The sequence below is a fragment of the Solenopsis invicta genome, chromosome 13 (genome assembly GCF_016802725.1).
Source record: "Solenopsis invicta isolate M01_SB chromosome 13, UNIL_Sinv_3.0, whole genome shotgun sequence".
Taxonomy (NCBI): Eukaryota; Metazoa; Arthropoda; class Insecta; order Hymenoptera; family Formicidae; genus Solenopsis; species Solenopsis invicta.
This window is the reverse complement of record NC_052676.1, coordinates 6,910,959-6,932,024: the sequence shown is the minus strand read 5'-3', so window position 1 is coordinate 6,932,024 and position 21,066 is coordinate 6,910,959. Positions and strand designations below refer to the sequence as shown.

The 21,066-nt window shown below is 32.0% G+C and overlaps 1 protein-coding gene across 1 annotated transcript in view; it reads left to right on the top strand.

The window, feature by feature from the left end:
* The window catches only part of LOC105205592 (otoferlin), a 36,347-nt gene that overhangs the window by 5,642 nt on the left and 9,639 nt on the right, over positions 1–21,066 (top strand). The window contains exons 7-19 of the mRNA XM_039456915.1: positions 971–1,174; positions 2,753–3,067; positions 3,164–3,496; positions 6,074–6,190; positions 7,322–7,456; positions 8,096–8,257; positions 10,577–10,846; positions 12,414–12,504; positions 13,663–13,820; positions 14,453–14,597; positions 14,926–15,166; positions 16,781–17,115; positions 19,767–19,933. Of these exons, the coding sequence (XP_039312849.1) occupies positions 971–1,174; positions 2,753–3,067; positions 3,164–3,496; positions 6,074–6,190; positions 7,322–7,456; positions 8,096–8,257; positions 10,577–10,846; positions 12,414–12,504; positions 13,663–13,820; positions 14,453–14,597; positions 14,926–15,166; positions 16,781–17,115; positions 19,767–19,933 (2,673 nt within the window). The remainder of the gene's footprint in view (positions 1–970; positions 1,175–2,752; positions 3,068–3,163; positions 3,497–6,073; positions 6,191–7,321; positions 7,457–8,095; positions 8,258–10,576; positions 10,847–12,413; positions 12,505–13,662; positions 13,821–14,452; positions 14,598–14,925; positions 15,167–16,780; positions 17,116–19,766; positions 19,934–21,066) is intronic.

The window sequence follows — 21,066 nt, the reverse complement described above, 5'->3', positions numbered from 1 at the left end:
TAAAATCCAATACTTATAGAAAAATCCATTTTTTTCATAACAATAATTTTTATAATTCTAAAGTCACGTTCCTAAATTTAATTTATTTTACAATTTTATTATATTGTACAAACTTAGCATGGAAATATCTAAAATATCTTTAAAATTCAATTTATTCTAACAAACTTTTCTTCTTTTTAAATTATTTAAAAGGTTCGAGTAAATCAAGCACAGCCATTTATTCAATATTCAAAGAATTGCAATTTCTAGAATAAAATAAAAAAAGTGATTATTTCTTAGCTTAAAATAATTTTTGCTAAGATTTGAAGAGAATTTATATATAAAAAAATTTAGAAAAGCCTGTGGTCCACCGAGGAATATCTTCTTGTCGGAGTATTATATGACGTGTGTTTGATTGACCGTTCTCGGTTCGGATCGAAGTTAATCAGTTTCGAATTGAGTCTCGGAAACGCAGGAAATCAGCAATTTCCGCACAGTCAATGCGTTGAAAATGATGACGACGGCCAATCAGGTGCTCCATAAACTTTTATTCTCTTTTATCACGTAATATAACGTCTGATAATAAAGAAAAACGTTTCAGTGCTAAATGTGACTGTAAATATCAAAATAGAAAATTTAAGGACTTAGTTTTGCCTATCTAATATTTTTCTTTCACCTTTCGTAATCCCAGTGCAGTCGTGATCGATTGCGATTCCTACAGGGTTCTCGACAAGAGAGACAAATTTTCGGGTTTGGTGGAAGAGACGACTGTTTTAGGGTGCAAAATTTATGTTGCACGACTTACTACTTTTCCCCAACTTGCAACGGTATTTCTACGAATTTGTAGCCGTTGGTTGCAGCTATTCTGTATTTGTCTCATGTGAAGTATTATACTTTCAACATCAACACGAGGTCACAGAAGAATCAGGAGGTCACATTTAGCATTAGGTAAATCGTGTCCTGAAAATATTCTTTTATCTGTTTATTTTTATTTCTGACAGAAAATGAGTTGTTGGAAAAGCGAGTAAAATTCGAGAGTCAATCAGCGCCGCGAACGACTGGCAGTTTGGATGGCAAGTATAATTATGTGCCTTTAGGATCCAGGAAGCCTTGTCTATACGTGAGATCTTGGTGGCCAAATTTGAAATGGCGGATGTACAATAGCAATAATCTCCGCCATATCTGTGACTTTTTGGTATGTTGTAATTACATGTTATTAACAACGCACAAATTTTTAATTAGATTAGTAGACCCTTGAATTTTATCTAAAAACTTGATAATAAATAACAGTTCATTAATGTTAATAAAATTTTATGGTCTAATTAAAATTATAGTATGTGCATTGTAATAAAATTGTTTTGAAAGTAAAGTGCAAAGATCTACAAGCAATTAAAATTAATTAAAAAACTTCAATTAATTTCAACTTATTTAATTTTTACAATTATTTATTTAAATAAACGATTTTTAATTGAAAAATGATGAAAAGAATGATTTATTTGTATATTTCTAACTAAATATTTATTTGGAACAAATTAATACATTTTATTAGTAAAAACATGTTTTTAAATTTAAAAACATTTGTGCTTGACAAAAGGAATTTAATAATTATAACAAAAAAACAAATATTAAATACAAAGAAATATTTAAATTTGTTAAAAAGTATGTTTATTAAACTTAAAAGAAATAATGTCCAGAATTAAACAAATTCATTATTTTTTAAAAATGTTATTTTACTCTTTAGTCTTTTTTAGATAAGTATAGCGTTTAAAATAAAAATATTATTTAGGACAGTTATAAACTGCTAGACAGGTGTATTCGTATTAGTATATAGTATTTAATATATTGTTAAAATAATAAAATAATTATTTACTTAAAACACAAGTTTTTTTACTGCAAATAAATAATTTGTTTACATTTAGAAAACAATTTATTTAGATCTTATTTATGTTTAAATAAATTTTTATTGAGTAATTTTTATATTTAAATACCAAATTTCGTCTTTTAAAAATATTGTTTATTTTTTTTTATAAAAATGAAAGTGTTAATATCAGTCTACGCAGTTCTTGGTGTTTAATAATAATTTTTGTTTAAATTTTACAATCTCTCTCATGGAAAGTACAGGGATTCAAGTTTGAATCTTGGCTAAGGTGTTATTTATTTGCAATAAATTTTTTACAGTTTTTGTAAGATACTAATGAGCATCAGAATTATTAAATTGCTCGTGAGTTTAATTATAATATTGTGTATTCTATATAACTTTAGTTAAGTATTGTATTTCAAGACTGATGAATATGTAACACACGGTTCACGTAAATTGAAGATCGACTGTAAAAATTCACACAAAAATTATTGGGCATCAAAATTTTCTGTTTATCGAGATCACTTCTCATCTTTGGCATTTTTATCTATCTTAATCTTATTATTATTTGTTTTAAATTAAAGAAAATTTTTTTTTTTAATAAAAAAACCTTAACTTAAGAAAATTACTTCACCTATTTAGTAAAATATTACTTTAATTGCAGAAGTGTTTACTTGAATTAACAAATATTTCTTTTACTTAAGAAAACACATTTAAAGAAATATATTTTTTATTTTAACAATTATTCTTCTCAGTGCGAGAATAATATGAATCATTATTAAATACTAGCTAAAATTGATAAGAATTTTAAGCATAAAACTTAAAAATCATCATAAATTTTTAACGCATTGACAAGTACCGATTTGCACAAATTAAAAACATTACAAGTTATTTTAATTTTTAAATTGATTTCAGGAAACAAGATTAGAGAAACTAGAGGTTCTTATGGCTAGGGAGAATCCAGTAGCCTTCGTGGCTTATAATGAGACGATGCACGCGTTAAAAGTTCATTGCACACGTTACTTACACGTATTGGACACCGGCAAGTACGAAATCGAAGGGGGAACCACGAAACTCGATCGCCACCGAGCAAGTTTGTGCCGCAGAAGTGTCGAAGACATTCTCAAGAGAATGAAGATCACCGGTGAACTTCCTAATAATAATTACATGAGAATCGCAATGGTCCACGCGTATCAGTATCTAAGAAAATTGAGGAACCTGTGCGACGATGTAAGTTAACAAAATACGTGTCTACCAAGAAAAAGCAAAACTCTTTCTGCGCAATTTTAATTCTACACGATGGCTCACTTGATATTGTTTAATTAGCCCCAACATAGTCTGCCGGATATCTTCGTCTGGATGATCGCCGGCTCGAAGCGAGTCGCTTACTCGCGACTGCCAGCCGAGCAGATCCTCTACTCCGAGGAGGCAGTCGAAATGGGCGGGAAATGCGGTCGGCGAATCAATCTGTTCCCAAGGAATCAGAACGACGAAAGAGAACCTGTCGAATACAGCGCCTGCAAAATCGAGGCATTTTTGTGGCTCGGCAGCGCGAAGTACGCCGCCGCGTGTTGGAGCGCAATTCCGCCGGGATACGAGATCGATCACGGTAGAAATGTCGACACCTTCCCAAAATACATCGAGTACAATCAGTCCTCGGTAAGAGATAGATGAAAAGCTCGCGGGAGTCTTTACGATGCGCGGAATGCACAGCTCAAACGTGATACTCAACTTCGGAAAGAAATCAAATATTAACGCTGACTCCACTGACGTTAAACAACAAATGCGCTTGAGGCTACTGGCGTAGGCTATAGGTGATACAGTTTCGAACTCTTAACATACATTTTATTCCTTGAACAGAAAATATTGTATAATAAAATATTTAAAGTGTAACTGAAAGATTACAATCTAAATGAAATAGTATAGAAATATAAAAAAGAAATTATTGTTATATATTATTTATTATTTATATATTATTCCACATGAACGATTTTAATGTAGCATTTAAAAAGTTTAGCTAAATACAGATCAGGAAGTAATTTTATATTGGCCCATAAAAATAATTATGTAGAACGCCTGAACATAATAAGGTTGCTACGAACAGTTTCAATATTCTTGCAATCAAATTGAACATTCGATACAATTTTTTAAACGGTTTAACGTAATTATTTTCAAATCAGTTTTAGCAAAATTATTCTTTCTGATCAAAAATATATCGTATTAATTAATTGTTTCAATTTACATTTGGTAGTTATTAACCAATTCTTTTTTCAGTGTATGCGTAATATCGATGCTTGTACACATCGAAACAGTACTTGTGTTCGTATTTATACTTAAACATTGTTTGAAATTATACATTTCTACTTTAAAAGAAGAAAGAAGAGCTTCTTCTTCTTCTTTCTTCTTAGGACCTAGTCCTGTTTCCTTTGACATATGCCTCAGCTATGTCGAAGGAAACAGGACTAAATCCTAGCTAAAGAAGAGCTTCCTAAATAAAAAAGAAAAGCTTTTCAAACAACTTCTACGCTATGAGGTTGATAAACAATGATTGTTGACGTTACACAATGAAAATGACGAAACTCGAATCTCAAAATTTTATTTCCCTTAGAATGTATTATACTCGAAATTGTATCACTTTACTATTGACGTATTTACGATTTTTTCTTTTTTACTTTAATAAATTTTTTCTTTTTCATATTGTACAGTTTAGAATGTCTCTTCGTTACTGATTTTGAATAAGAAAAATATTGGGTTTCTATTCCCATACAGCATCAAAAGGTTTCCCATGCGGAAAGTAGTTTTCAGAAAGATTTCAACTTTTTACATTTTATATGCAACAATTCTGAAAGGATTTTACAAAATGTATGAAATGTAACAAAAATGTTTGTAAACTATATCACATGCAGTAAATCTAAAAACGTACTCAAAGGTAGAACAAAAGTCTTTAAAATATTATCAAAGTGATTCCGAAATGATTTATAGATCTTTACGATCAATCACGGTTCATTATTATGTCATTTTTGAGGTTATTATGACTTGATCTATTTAAGTATAGCTAATATCTGCAGATATTGAATTATCAGTTTAATTGTTGTTTTTATATTATTTAAGCATTATGTAGCTATTTTTAAGGCTTCTAGAGAGGAATGACTGATCAGGTCAGCACAGTGCTGCGCCCTTGGCATCCCTGTTTTCTCTCTACCTCATCACGACCCACTTCCTAGCCGCAAGGGATCCGCGTTTTGCCTCTATCGAGGAGCTTGACAGTCCCCTCCGCATCAAATCTAGTTTGATCATCCGATGGGGCTACATCGACATCAGGCAGTTTATCGGCCAGTATAATAGCATCTGCAGAGAAATGCCCGGTTTGTTCTAGGCAGAAAGGTTTTTCCTATTCCGCCGAATTGACTATTGGCGCAGTTAACAATAACTGCGCCATTTCTCTCCCAGATGCTGGGAGAAGATAGGGGTCAGTGTACTCTTGGGAAGCTTGAAGATACGCCCTGACCATTCTTCTGATTTCGGCCATCTCTCTTACCCAGCTGTTTTTCAAGATAGCCCTCCGGGACGAGGGCTTCATTGGGATCATCCCGATAAGCCCCTTAGTCGCCTGGGTGTACACCTCTTGATTAGTGACCTTGTACCTTTTTTCAGGACGATTGTCCAAAGCACTGGAGGTTAGCGTGCTTCGACCAAGCACCTTTGCGTGTCGACCACATATAGTACGACTTCCACCTCCTGTCTCTCGACTCTGAGGCAATCGTAGAGCTTACATTCTAGGGCTTTTTCAGCCCTTTTCTTCTTCCCATGACCGTTGTTCCATTTTGGTCTCATGAATACCACAGTCGCGCGGACAAAGCCGCAAATGCCCAGAGCTTGGTTCGTTCTCCCAGAGGACGCTGGGTATCTGGAAGACACAATTCGTGATGCAACTCCCCTTGTGCCACGCAGCTGTCGGCACAGTCGCTAACTTAGCATGGAGAATTCCTCTTTGTTGATTGAACTCAGTTACGCCTCTATGCAAGTGTCCCTGAGTATAACCTCTGAGTAAGTTCCTCTACTCCAAGAGAAGCTCATTTAAAGGAAAATACTAACAATAAGTATATTTTATATATAATTTTTATTGTAACTTTTTAGATTTTGTGTGTGTGTAATCCTCTAAATACAGCTTCTAAATTTCTTTGGATACGATTATGCATCTTACCCTATCGTGACAATGCGACATAATCGTTTCAGACGTTCCAGTTGCGAGCTCATATATTCCAAGGGCGCTTTGATCCCGGAATGGACGTTTCCGGCTTGCTAGACTCGTTTGTACGCGTCGCATTTCGGGGATACACGGCTTCCACGCAGGTGAGTTACGTTTAACGTTTTAACAAAACGTGCAAATTTCACTTTTCCAGCTTTTGAATCTTTAAAACGTGGCGTTTTGAACGAGTTATACACGAGATACATCGCTAGCAGGGTATCGCTGGCGTTCTATTTCACCTTGATGATCGTGCCGTATGCATACACTATAATCGTACCGTGAAATTTCCGTGGCGCGTATTCCTATGACATTTCATTTGAAACGCGCGAGTGTAACGACCGATGTAATACGAGCGTGATTAATGTTGTACGCGCAACATTTCGTTCCGTTCGTGCGGTTGACAAATATTAAAATATATATGGTCAGTTGCGTCTATATTTGCTACTTAAAAGCGCTGGATTCAATGCCGATTCGTTCCGTATTAACGAGGCTATTCATGACCAGGCTATTCATGACCAAGTTTTAAATGGCGTCAGCGGTACCATTTATTACTGTCAACCCGACATTATGCGATTAATAAGGTGGAATTAATTATCAATTTAAGATGCGATAGACTGTTTGAAATTATCGGTTTGATATTTATACTGAAGATTTAACTTCATGTAACTAACGATGATTGCCAGTAAAGCGCATAAGAAATCTATTATTCATGCAGATCGCTCCAGAATCGATTACAAATTTCTATCCGTCTTTCCTGCGTTGTGTGCCAAAATATAAAAGAGTGTGAACAAGCTTTAATGCCTCTGAAAATAAATAAAAAAACGCAGGAAAAGTAGATAGAAGTTTTTAATCGCTTGCATACGTTGCTACTTCCTGTTGAACGGAGCACTTCCGGAACTTATATCCCACCAAATAATTTTTTTTTTACTTCCAGAGGCCTTAAAGCTTGTCCTCATTCTTTTACATATTCGCACAAAACCCAGGAAAGGCGTATAGGAGTTGTTATTCTCACGTTTGCTAGTATGCGTTACTACTTTTGACTGAATGGGGCACTTCCGGACTTCAAATATTAATAAACTATTTTTTTTATACTTTTGTAATCCTCGGAAAGTATCTTTGCGCTTATATATTTAGCACAAAACATTTTTATTTTTGCTCCAAGAAGAACGCTCTAAATTTCAACTACATTCCCAATTCAGGTTCAACTGTTATTTATAATTTTGTAATTTTTCCAGGTAATACGACAAAGTTTAGATCCATTTTGGGACCAGACGTTAATTTTTCCGCCGATTATTTTACACGGAACCAAGGAACATATTAAATTTCTACCACCCGAAGTCATTTTGCAGGCTTTTCATCAAGATTTATGCGTAAGCAAAACAATAAACCTATTTCTTAGCAACATTTCCTCCAAAAATAAAAGAAAAGGAATATAAAAATAAAATATAGTAATAAGTATAAAATTTGGACCGCAATGTGTATGTCAAACATGAATATGAGACGGCCTATATTGGCCACAACGGTCTTAGTGTTGAATAATAACATTTTTAGGATCCTGGCTGAGGTGTTATTTCTTCTTCGCAATAAAATTTTTTACAGTTTTTCGAGAAGGGCGGAGGGATTCTATAGGTGCGCCTGAGCATCAAAAATTATTAAATTGCTCATAAATTTTATAATAATATTACTTATTTCAGAATCATGCAATAACTATATTTCAAGTCCGAAATATATAGCGCGCAGTTCGCACAAACTTGAGTTTATAAAAGTTATTATTCAGCATTAAGAACCGCTGTAACTGATATAGATTGTCTTATATTTATGCCTTATGTTTAAAATAAAACAGTATGTCTTAAAATAAGAATACAAATATAAAATAAAAATGTCAATAATACTGTTCATGTACAGATATTATTCTCGGTGTTTTTAAATAAACATTGAAAAGAGAGATTTCAAATTCTCTCAATTATTAAATTCAAACGTTACAAATTTTTCGTACGAAAAAAATGCAGGGCACGAGAGAATTCTGTGGTAGGTGTATTGCCGTGCCATTAGTGAAACTCGCCACGGAAACATACTCGCCGCCCGATTTCCCACCGAAATTAGAGTGGTACAAATTCCAGTCGCAAAAAGATTGCACTGGTTCAGTGCTCGCCGCTTTCGAGCTGATGGAAGTGAGTTATCGATTTTTTTCTCGTGACAACAAATATCAACATGGTATTCGAAGTATCATCTTTCAATTTTTTTGGATACGATAAGTTCTATTTAACGGTCTGTTCCTATTTTTCAATATCGGAAAGACACCATAAAACCTGATATAAAATGTATAGGGTGACCCAACAAAAGCTTGAAATTTTGTTTTTCTATAATCGAGCGATTTGAGTGAAATGTGCTTTAACATTGATTGATTAAGAAGATTTTTTTAAGATAATTGTACATGTAATCAATGTTCAGCAAAATTGAATTAATTTATCTAATAATAATTATGATTAAAAACTTGTTTTTGATTAAAATAAGCGGTTAAAATCTTCTCTCTCATCTTGAAATAAATTTTAGACATTACTTAATTAAACTTTTAATCAATAAATTAAATCGAAATAAATTATGTAATTATGCTTAATTCAATCTATTGATTGAAAATAATTAACTACTTCTGATTAAAAAATTTATTATTAAATATTAGTCTTTAGTTTTAGTTAGTGATTTATAACATTAAATAATATAATTTATTAATAATAATTAATATTAATTTAAATATTTTTTTGATACAATAAACATTCTTTTTTTAATAATTATTAAACATAAACATTATAAAATTATTGAAATATAAATAATAATTTATGATTAATAACTGATTATTATTTTTTTAATCAACTGTGTTTCATTTATTTCAATAAATAATTAATTAAATTACTGACGATTATGTTTATCATAATTTTTAATTATTTACTTTTAGTTGAGCAAATATTTATACCATAAATTATCAAATTGTTTAATAATTAATTTCATTAATCGATTGCATTAATTATATTTATATATTTTTTAAACTTTATAGTCAATTATTTAATAGATAAATCAAATAATGCCCTAAACAGCAAATAAATCTGATAAATTCAATTGTGTTGTTTTATTCTTGTTTAAAATAGTTAATCCTACAAAAGTTTTAAGTGACAATGAAGAAGAAGAGTGATAAATTACTTTAAAGGTTTTTTAATTCTTTTTACAACAGCGTCTTGTTTTCTTAATTTAATATGTTACTTTTTTCGAGAAATCGCATTTAGAAATCTTAAGTAATTATTAAGAATAAAAAAAAATCGAAATAAATCTGATTGAGTGGCTTGCAAGAAGTCTTCTAGTTTTTCTCCATTAAGAGCCATCTCCGGACAATCTATGTGGTAAATGTCTACACAGACATCCAATAAATGTATAGCCAGAGGCATTTGTCCATTAGATAATTTACTACATAGCTTACAAAGGTGGAACAATCATCCAATTCTAAATGTCTTTTTCCTTTAGAGATGCTTAAAAATAAAAATTATTCTGTAATGCCGGATTTCATATAAGATTTAAAAGATATTAAATAACTAATGTCAAATATATCTGAATATATTTGTAATAACTTTAAACAAAACTTTATTGTATCGAGGTTGAGATGAAAGTTATTTTGAATAAATATTTGCTTAAGTAAATTTTTCTGTAAATTACAAATTCAATTTTGAATACCTATAAGTCATCCAAATGCGATTTCTCGAGAAGCAAATTTGTAAAGAAAATTTACAATTCTTGTTTCTTTAATTGGCTAAATGCTTCTCGAGAGAATAAACTAGCTAAAGGAATAATATAGCACGATTGAATTTATAGCAATTATATATTCCCTTAAAAACAAAATCGACTTTCAGCATCTTCCTCTTAAATAATTTATAAAAAAAATAGTTACAAAAAAATAAAGTAGAACATTTAATTTTTCTTCTACACAAAGTATCACAAAATTTTCAAATCAAAATACTACAACAACAAAGTTTTCGAATAATTAAGTAAAATAGTTATTTGTAATTTTTTATTTCAAACAGCAGTTTTTTTTTAAATATAAAAGTTAAAAGCCAACTGCAAACTATGTTTAAATAGTCACATATCTGTGAATCGCACATGTACTAGTAACCAAAGTATTAGTGACCGTACGACAGATATTTAAAGATGATCTCTGATTATTCAGCTTAAGCTCTTATGTATAAAAAAAAAACATTTACTGTTTGAAATAAAAATTTACAAATAACTATATTTTATTTAATTTTTCTTGTTATAATATTTTGATTCACGAATTTTGAGACACCCTATATATATGTTTTGTTGCATAACGCATCATCTTTCAAGATGGCTTCTTTAAAATTGAAAAATGGGAACATATATATATATATAATATACACACATATTTCCTACCCGCAGGTAGAGAACAAAGAGATTTCGGACGTTACACACATATTTCCTACCCGCAGGTAGAGAACAAAGAGATTTCGGACGTTCCGATGAACATGATAGTAGAGGACAAGATTTACAGCATCCCACCGGATATCAGGCCGAAAATGACAAGCTATAGGCTGGAGGTGATCTTTTGGGGTGTTCGCGACATGAGAAAGATAAAATATATGCCGGTCCGCAGGCCGAGAATTATAGTGGAGTGCGCCGGAGTGCACGTCAAGTCCGAGGTGATGAAGAACGCTAGGAGATTTAGTAACTTTGAGGAACCGCACATTATGATTGAGCTGGTAATTTCAAAATCATCTCGGGAATGGTTAATTAGCAAACTTTGCACATAAACGTACTTTGCTAACTTATGCGAGGTCAGAAATCAGAGATTGCAGAATTAAATTAAATCCATGTGGTGTACGTTATTAATGGCGAAAAAACAGAAGTGCTCCAAACTAAATATCGCGCGTGATTTAATAAACAAAGATAACTTTCTGTTTAAGATTCTTTAAAAACATTTTTTAAAAATGATAAGCACTTCAGTAAAAGTTTGATTGATTTTTGTTCGTCAAGTCTTTTAACGTTCGATTGTCTTGACGTTCACAAATCAGAATACAATTAAAATAAATTCATGTCATTAATAACGAAAGAATGGAATTCTTAATTATAGCGCGTTCCGAATATGGTCCATCATATTGTTATAATATTGCATTATAATATGTATTTCTAAAAGCGTACGTTTTAGCAATATTGCAGTATTATATTGCAACGTTCTTGCAATATGTTACATTTTTGCAATGACGCTGCAAACTTTCTGTGCTGTGTGGTAAAATGAGAAAATAAGGATTTATTTTAAGCCTATTCTGACTTTTGATCGTCAAAGTAATCAAACGTTGCAAGCTATCGCTGAAAGTTTTTATTTCAACCTATTATACTTCTTCGCAAAGTTTGGAAATTATATTTTAGTAAAAGTTTGCTTGAACGTTTGATTGATGTCGAAGGTCGACATATGATTAGAATAAATTCACGTAATGTACGTTAATGGCAAGAAAATGCAACTGCTCTAAACAAAATGTAATATATGCACGATTTAACAAACAATTTGTTTTTCAAATTTCTTTGGAAAGTTTGGAAACCGTAATCGAATAAAAAATTGGTTGATATTTAATTTTAATCGTCAAGTCTTGTAGCGACAGCTTTCAATGTTTGACTGTCTTGACGATCAGAAATCAAAATTAAAATAAATCCACATGATGTATTATGACAAGAAAACAAAGCCGCTCTAAAACGCATTAATCATCAAGGAAATGCCGGAGCTCGACATTTACTATCCGAGCATCACCATAAAGGCTTACGATTCCCGCGGATTTGGCTGCTTCAAGTATGCGGGTATCTGTATTATCCCTAACATTCACGTGTTTCTGGAGCAATTAATAACCGAGAAGGATTATGATGAGCAGATATACGAGTCAAAATTCATGCAGAAATTTCACTTGGCAAAACGGCAGACGACGATAGTATGTTAGTGCGCGTTCATTAATCTCATTGTTTAAATAATAGTTGTGTATCATAAAGGTGTATTGCATACATTTAAAAAAAGGAAGGGTTTTCTACTTTATCAGATTTTACGTAATTTTCTAAATATTATAGGAAGATAAAAGAGTAAAAGGTTTAATGCGATAAAATAGTGAAATTATAAAAAAATTTTCTTATTATTATTATTTCTCATTATAAAGATTGCTTTATAAAAATAATTGGAATTTTTAGTAAAAAAAACTAGTTAGTTTTTTAATGACATTTTCGCGAATTTTATATTTTATATTGGAATTTTTAGGTAATATTATTTTTATTTTATTATTGGCGCAGTACCTTTGCCGATCGATTATAGTCCCTCGAAGGAAGAGAGCAAAGGTCTCATTGCATATAAGAGGATGGCTGCAACGGACATCTACTCTAAGTTGAAGAGACTGCTTGTAATCACGAAGAGGATATTAAAATTCAAGTTTCTGACCAAGAAAAAGAAGGTGGAAATTTATAAAGATAGCGATGATGAAACTCTTGATTGGTGGAGTAAATATTTCGCCTCCCTCCAGGTTTGTAAAATCATTTTAAATAAAGAGGATAATTATTGCCGAAATTATTTCTTATTCATTTTGGACGAAAAAAACATTAACACATACACACACACACACACACACACACACACGTGTAAAGGACTATTAACATTTATTTGTATCACTTTTGTTTATCTTGTTATTAAATACTTTATTAAATATAATTTTATAAATTAATTTTTCAAATACATAATGAGATATGAATACTATATGTGAAAATAATGTGCTCGTTTTTTATTTTTATTGATGACACTCTTGACGCCAATACAAATCGTGTACAAGGATTTTAATAATTGTATTTTATTATGAAATTTGGTTTCATTTCCTGATGTCATTGAAAAATTTTTTGCGATTATCTAAAAACTGACTCGCGATTCACTAGTACGTCGGGATCCATTTGAATTCCCTAGCTTAAATAATTAGTTGCTTAGATCTTTAGAAATTTAACTGTTCGGGCGCTTAATGCCTCAAGGGCTTAGCAGCTTTATTGCTTAGGTACTTAACTGTTTAAATGTTTAACAATTTACTAGTCTGTTTAATTAATAGTATTAATAAACGATTTAAATATATCTGTCTCTGCTTCTTCATTTCTTAAAATTTTATTTGTCGCATTGTAAATTGCAAAAGAAAGATTTTAAATTAAGATTTACGACTATTTAAAATTATAGGACTTTATGGATTTTCTAACTTTCTGCTTCTATTCTCTCGAATCTTCAAGCTTCCTGAAATTTTTCTCGATTCAGCTTGATTTCCCGATCACTAGTAAATCGCGTTGCTGATAAATGAACCGGTACTGATCGAAATCACGTAGAACACCCGAGTCTTGATTGACTAGAATCGATCAACCGAGACACTTGATAATGCAAATTATTGAGTCACGTTGGATCTGTAGGAAGAGAGAAATAGAGAATTGGGAATCACGACAGCGTTTCGTCGTAAACCCGTGGCTACGTTCAAGGTACTATTTAATGCACTTGTCCAAACTCGAGTGCTCAGACACTGAAATCAGATTTATTCCACGGAGCTGGAGATGCAGCCGCAATTCGAAGAATTTCAAGACCGACTCCGCTCTTTCGAATTGTGGCGCGGGAGAAGGGGTGAAAGTCCAGAACACGGGAGCCCTGGAGATAATTACGCTGGTAAATTCAAGGTAAATTTACTTTAAAAAATTATTTAAAAAAGAACGGAGATTGATTTTTTTAAATAAAAATTGTAGAGGAGGAAAATTTGCTTTACGCTCTTTATCATCACAGAAATTTATCTAATTTTTTTTTATATAAACTTAATAAAATTAATTAAGTATGATATCAGCATGTAGCATTCAATCAATCAAAGCAGATTCATTAAACGACTCAAACACTCAATTCATTTATGTCAAATACAAATTGTGTTTAAATAGAAGAATCCCAAACATCACACAAATCCATTTCAAGTAAAGTTAAGTAGGTAATTTATTACTTTGTCAGACTATTATTGGAACGTGATTTTATTGACACATGACCCTTAAAATATTGTTGCACATTTCCATTATAAATTATTAATTGGACTTTATTAATTATATGAGTATTTTGTAATATTATTGACATTGATAGATGCAAAATGCAAAATCTTGGAATTTATGTTTTAATTTTAGTAATTTAAAGTAAATGTGTTTAACGATGAAGAGGATCCAGTTAAATCAAAACGTTCCATAATACCATTCATACAGTTACAAATTAATTAAAGAAAATAACACTCAACACGCTCGTTTGTCCTATAATCTTTTTATATTAAAATTGCGACTTCCTTCAGGGACATATTTCTATATACCGGTGGCCGCATCCTGATAATCTTCCGTGCAAAACGAGAAGCGGGAGAGACGCGGCTAATGGCCTGTGCAACGATTATCCGCCTCAAGAGCCTGTTAAGCTTCTCGTTAGACTCTACGTTGTAAAGGGTTAGCCTCCCCACGTATATATCACGTGCACCGAAAAAAATGACTTGTTTTAAAAACGTTCCGCTCGTTCGCTGCTTTCACATTAAGTCGCAGAGTATTTAGTTTCAAGAAAACTAAATTCAAAGCCGCGCTGTTGAAATATTTATTCTTAATTACAAAACCGTGGCAGATGGTCTCGGATTCAATTCTGCTGAACAGAAAATTAAGTCGAAATGTCAAAAGTAATTGTAGACGGGAGCTCGTAATGGGATATCACGAAAAATTTTCTCTATGAGAGAACTTCTCCACTTTTTTTTTTTTATTTAAAAGGACTAAAGAGTGACTTTAGAGATACCTTTCCATTTTATTCGCGGAATTTTCTGGTGCACCTTATACTCCTCGGTAAACTGGAAAACCCGTCTGCGGCAACGAGCCGACAGTAAATTTGCTTTTCGCGCAGGCATTAACTTACAACCTAAGGATCCCCTCAGCGGCAAGTCCGACCCGTATCTCTGCGTGAAGCTGGGAAAAAATTCTATCAGCGACAGGAAGAATTATATACCCAATCAATTGAATCCTACGTTTGGCCGGTAAGGTGAACAAAAAGCTGCCGTAGCTTCTTTCAGGTACATCGCGATATAGCCGTGCCCTTCAGGCGTTATCGGGAAATATTTTATCGATGTCCATCTGTGCATTCGTGCGTATCGGCTTTTTACAGCTCTCAAACTGCGCGATCGGATTTTCTCGCTGCTCCAACGTAACAACGTAACATAGACGTAACAGGAATTAAGATTACTTTGATAGACAATGCATTGCTTTTCTTTTTTCAAAAGTGCGATATTTGAGAAGTGGGCAAACTTTTACAAGGGAAGATGTGCCAGATGTACATCACTGATTTTAATAAAACTTTATAGGTGTGCAGTATTCACTCAAACATTTACTACAGCCGTAAATTGCGATATTTACGCATTCTCGAGAATATGATGATTAAATATTACCATTGTCTATAGTTACAGAAGAAATCTTGTTACTCTTCTTCATGTGCACTGGTGCTCATTGACAATCTCGAATTATATATTGTTAATAAATCAGCACAAATATCTTTTGCGAAAAACACGTTTGTGGGAACACGTCTAACTTGAAAAACGACTGTGTCGAGACGATGCTGTTTGATTTTTCCGTTAGACAAAAGTCTTTTGTATATACAAGCTAACAATAAGGTCCAAAATAAAAAAAAGAACAATAACAAAATTGTTTTACTCGGAGATTGTTGTAAGTATAACAATTTATGAAACACACTTATTTTTACGTAAAGATAAAGTCTTATATAGTTCTGCTGTAACGGTACTATAGGTGCTGAAAATATTTAGTCATTATTTTCTCGAGAATATCTAAATATCGCAACTTACGGCTTTAGTGTAGTAAATATTTTAGTGAATACGCAGTGTTAGATGCACTAACAATATTAAATTTTTATACTGTATCACTTTTATATAAAATAATTGGAGATAAAATGTCTTTGAAAAATATCAATTATTTTTAAATTTTGTTAATATTTGCGATTGAATAAATGAGTGATTAAATTTAGAATAAATAAAAAACATATCTATATAAAATATTTAAAACTTTTTACAAAAATAAATAATCAACAACCTCAAAATATAAATAACCAATACTATATTAATTTAATAAAAATAAAATAATCAACAATATTATTTATATGTTATATCATCTCGCAATCCTTCTCACTACATAATACAACTTTACATATCAAATTCATATACACATTACGACACACATTAAATTCAATTGCATTACTTGAATGTCACACTTGAGATCTTCGAGGTAGACTAAAGTTAAAAAATTAACGTCTAACATACTTCTTAGAATTACAAAGGGAGTATACACCTGTAAAAATTGCTGCTGCTTGCATAACTGAAATTTAGTTTGTATAAAAACACAGTGAACATTAATGACATCATGGCAATTCTACAATGTCTAAATAAGTCTGTAACAAAGTAATTTTAGCAGTTACTCCAAGGAATTAATGCGAATTATACGAGATATCATGGCATCTCGCGATCCTCGCCAAACAAATGATCGAATTTACCTTCTTTTAAATACAACTTTTACAATTTATATCAAGTAGGTATAAAAAGATTAATTAATGCGATTATCTTCGAGCAATCATTATTATTTAACAGTATGTTCGAGATCGAGGCAAACTTCCCGCAGGATTACATGTTAGAGATTCAAGTATGGGACTACGACGCGACGACGGCCGATGATCTGATCGGTGTGACGCGCATTGACATCGAAAATCGATTTTACAGTCGTCATCGGGCGCATTGTGGACTCGCAAACGCTTACAGCACCGTCGGTTACAACGCATGGAGAGATCGCGAGAAACCGACGCAGATTCTGGAGCTACTCTGTAGAAGGAACAATTTACCGCCACCGGAATACGGTGAACGCGAGATTAAGATTGGCAAGCAATCGTTTCCCTTTCACGCCGTGATTGAACGCGAAGGCGAGGTCGGTACGTAACATTTCCATCAGTTGCGGATTATTATCGCAACTGCTAAGTGATTTCGCGAGATAGGTAGAGTTCATATCCTGATATAAATCAAACACTAGTCATTTGTAATTTACAATTCAAATAGAAGTCTAGACCCGTTTATAATCATGAATCTCATTTCGAAAGTGTAATAGATTGAGATATTCGAAATGAAGAAGTACTGAAGAAAATCTCTGATTCGCTTTCTCTTGTATAGAAAAGCCAAACACGAATTTTCTTAAGTTCAATAAAATTATTTTCTGAAATTTTAAATTCTTGATTTTAAATATTGGGAAACAATTCTTCACGCGCAAATAATGAATAGTTAAATTACTGATCATTTTATTCTCTCTCCTTCAAATTTTTTTCTTCCTTACTCTTTGATTACGTAGATAGAACATTATTGAAAAATTTTGATTAATTACAATCGCGCATGCTAATTAAAATGCACAAGTTGCGCGACATTTCCAACATTAATAACGTAATAATAACTTGACTGGAGAGACTTGTACTACAAATGGCAGTAGATAATTGTGTGTACACTAGAGTATGTGACAAATACCATGTACCAACCACTTTGCCATCGAAACGTTTAATAAAAATATAAAATTTCTGAATTAAATGTAAACTGAAAAAAATTTAATTTAATTATTTTACTCAATATCTTCATTCTTCATTATTCCGCTCGATATTTGACAAATAATCTCAACTTTTTTTTATTGCAACAATCTATAATTAAAATTTTTTAATATTAAAATGGCAAGTTAAAATAAATTTTATTCATTCAACAAAATTTAGTATTGGTCGCCACATTAAATTCGCCATTTTGAAGTTAAGTAGCAATTTTTTGCCCTTTCTGGGCTTATTTTGAATGTCAACATAGCCCTTATGTTGACATTCAAAATGAGCCCAGAAAGAACTCGCTATCTTAATTTTTTGTCGAAGATACGTGTATTTTTTATTTTTATCCCATTTTTTATTGATTTTTTTAAGTATTCTATTCTTTAGCCTTAAAATAAATCCAGAAAAAAGTTGCTATTTTTATTTTTGTAAAAAACAACAATTTTTGAAGGATTAGGATTTTCTCTGTCCTACTAGACAAAAAAAGGATTAAATTGCTCTATCCAATAAAAAAATTATATTTAAATGATAATTCATAATACTTCTATCACATCAATTTAGACACGACATGAGTACCAACAAAATCACTGCTTCGGCATGCTTGCAAATCATTAATAGTAAGAGTTAATTAATCGAGAATTGAATCGCTAATCGTTTGGAAGGAGGGATCGCGGCTTTATGAAGTGCCTGTTTGCTCGAGCCTGGCCGGGCAAATGATAGCGCGGCGAGTTTGTGTAAACACAGCGCGTTGTATGTATAACGTAAAAACAAGCGTCAAGGTCGCGTGCCAGCCGTTTCGTTTATTAGCCCAAAATATTTAATGCTGTATCAATTCACAAAGATTCTGTTCCTTCCATTTCATTCCGGTTAATCCCGATAAACAGATTATATCATCTAACGTTAAATCTAACATTTATCTGAAGACTTAAATTTATTACTTTAATCGAAAAATCTCTACCTTATTCATGTAAATTAATTTATTATTAGCATCTTCTTTGACAGTTTTGCTTGAAAATAAAATGCGCTTTTAAAAATTAGATTAAACTTTGGCAAAAGATATCACAAGTTAACATATTTGAAACATAAGGAAATTAAAAAAAATTAATAATAAATTAGTTTTTTGAAATTATTTTACCAATTGTAGTCAAATTGTAGATAATTTTAATTTATTAAATAATGTTAAGTTATAAATTATTAACATAAAATTCGAAAATGAATATCAACATAAATTGCATACTTTAAATTATTAATAATTAATAAGCAATATAAAAAAATATTATTCATTATTTATACAAGAATGTAATAACAATATTACTAGTTATAAAATTCTTAAATTTTAAATCGAATCTTTTTATTCCAACATTTATTTCTCAAATAAACATTTAAATTATTTTATCACGTAATTTTTTATCAAATTATTTTTACAGTATCGATGAGGGATACTAAAATTTCTTCTTGGATCAATAGACAATTTTGATATAAGATTAAAAAATATAAAACACGTGCATATACTATTCTATCTTTGGGATCGATTGTTGAATCGCAAGAAATACACAGAGCTCAGTTTGCCCCAAGACAAACTGAGTTTCTTAGTTGAATTGCGATTACGAACGTGACGTTACGAATGTTGAACTGACTCTCAGGATCCATTTATCAAACCGTATCATGTATCACGTCTCTCTGGTTTTGACCGAGTTCTTCAGCAGATACCCGACTATGTAAATACTGTCCTATTTCTCTCTTTTTCTCTTTCTCTTTTCTTCTCAAATAATTATCTAATCACATAATTCAAAATTATTGCTGTGAAGAACGTTTCGCTCTTAAATATTGAATAATATTTACATTTATTTTTCCTCGATTATTCAGAAGAGTTGAAAGAGTTCAAATAAAGATGAAAATTTCACAGAAATATTCATAAAATGAAGCTTAACCTTTTTATTCGATTATCCGGATATCATTAATAAAGTTGCAAATTTATATTATGTAGAAAGTAAGATAATTCCGTAAAAGAGAGAAACTTGTATTAAATAATCAATGTCTTTCAACAGACATAGAAGAATGTATGGCTCTCAGCGTGCTTCATCACTGGCAAGATTTTCCTACCTGCGGATGCGCTTTGGTGCCGGAGCACGTCGAGAGACGGCCACTTTTCAACGTTAAGAGGCCCGGTCTCGAGCAGGTTGCATGAAATACGCCATGAAAAGTAACTTCGTTAGTTAGAAAACGTGATCGTGATACAGACATTGTTTTGCCGAAGAAAAGTTCTCTTCATATTAGTTTTTTAAATTAAACATTGTGTATTATAATTTATCTCTCTCCTAAATAATCTCTCTTGTCTTTTATAACCTTTTTTTTATACAAATAAATTTGTAACTTTGTAAAAAGTTAATAAATTAAAGTTCATGTATTTAAAAAATAACTAGTTATGGTTAAAAATTAAATCATTTAAAATTAACCAAGTTAAGTTAAAAGTTATTAACTTTAATATTTAACTTTTACTTTTTTAATTACCCATCCCGCAAATGAGTTACGAAAATATGTAACGCAATGCGATGCAAAAAAAATCTCCCTAAAAGTCGTTGCGGTAGTCTCGCGCAGCGAGAGAGACTCTGCTCAATGAAAGCGCGCGTGCACGCCGATTAATGCCTCCCCACTCGGGTCGTTGACCGCACGCGGCCCCGGCAGACAGGCGCACGTGCTTGCCGTCTGGGCCGCCTCCCCACTCTCCGGCGGCCGACGCAGAGTGGGGAGGCGGCCCAGACGGCAAGCACGTGCGCCTGTCTGCCGGGGCCGCGTGCGGTCAACGACCCGAGTGGGGAAGCATCAATCGGCGTGCGCGCGCGCGCGCTTTCGGTAGGCGAAGTCTCTCTCGCTACGCGAGACTACCGCAACGACTTTTAGAGAGATCTTTTTGCATCGCACTGCGTTACAAATCTTTGTAACTCATTTGCGGGATTAGGTAATTGAAAAATTAAAAAGTAAATAATAAAGTTAATAAAGTTAAAAGTTAACTTAGTTAACTTTTAATAATTTAATTTTTAACTTTAACTAGTTATTTTTGAAACAGAAAAACTTTAATTTATTAATTTTTTACCAAGTTAAAAATTAAATGACTGGTCCGAACCCTCTATCTCATTCCGTCTTTACACAGCAAGCGTTCGAAACTTCATATAGGGACTCTCAGGTTCACATACAAAAATATAAAATAAAAATTGAGTTATTAATTACTCTAATTTAAAGCAATGCATATTGAAAATATTTCTAAATATTGCTTTATACATAAAAACGTATACAATATTTAAATCTGGAGTA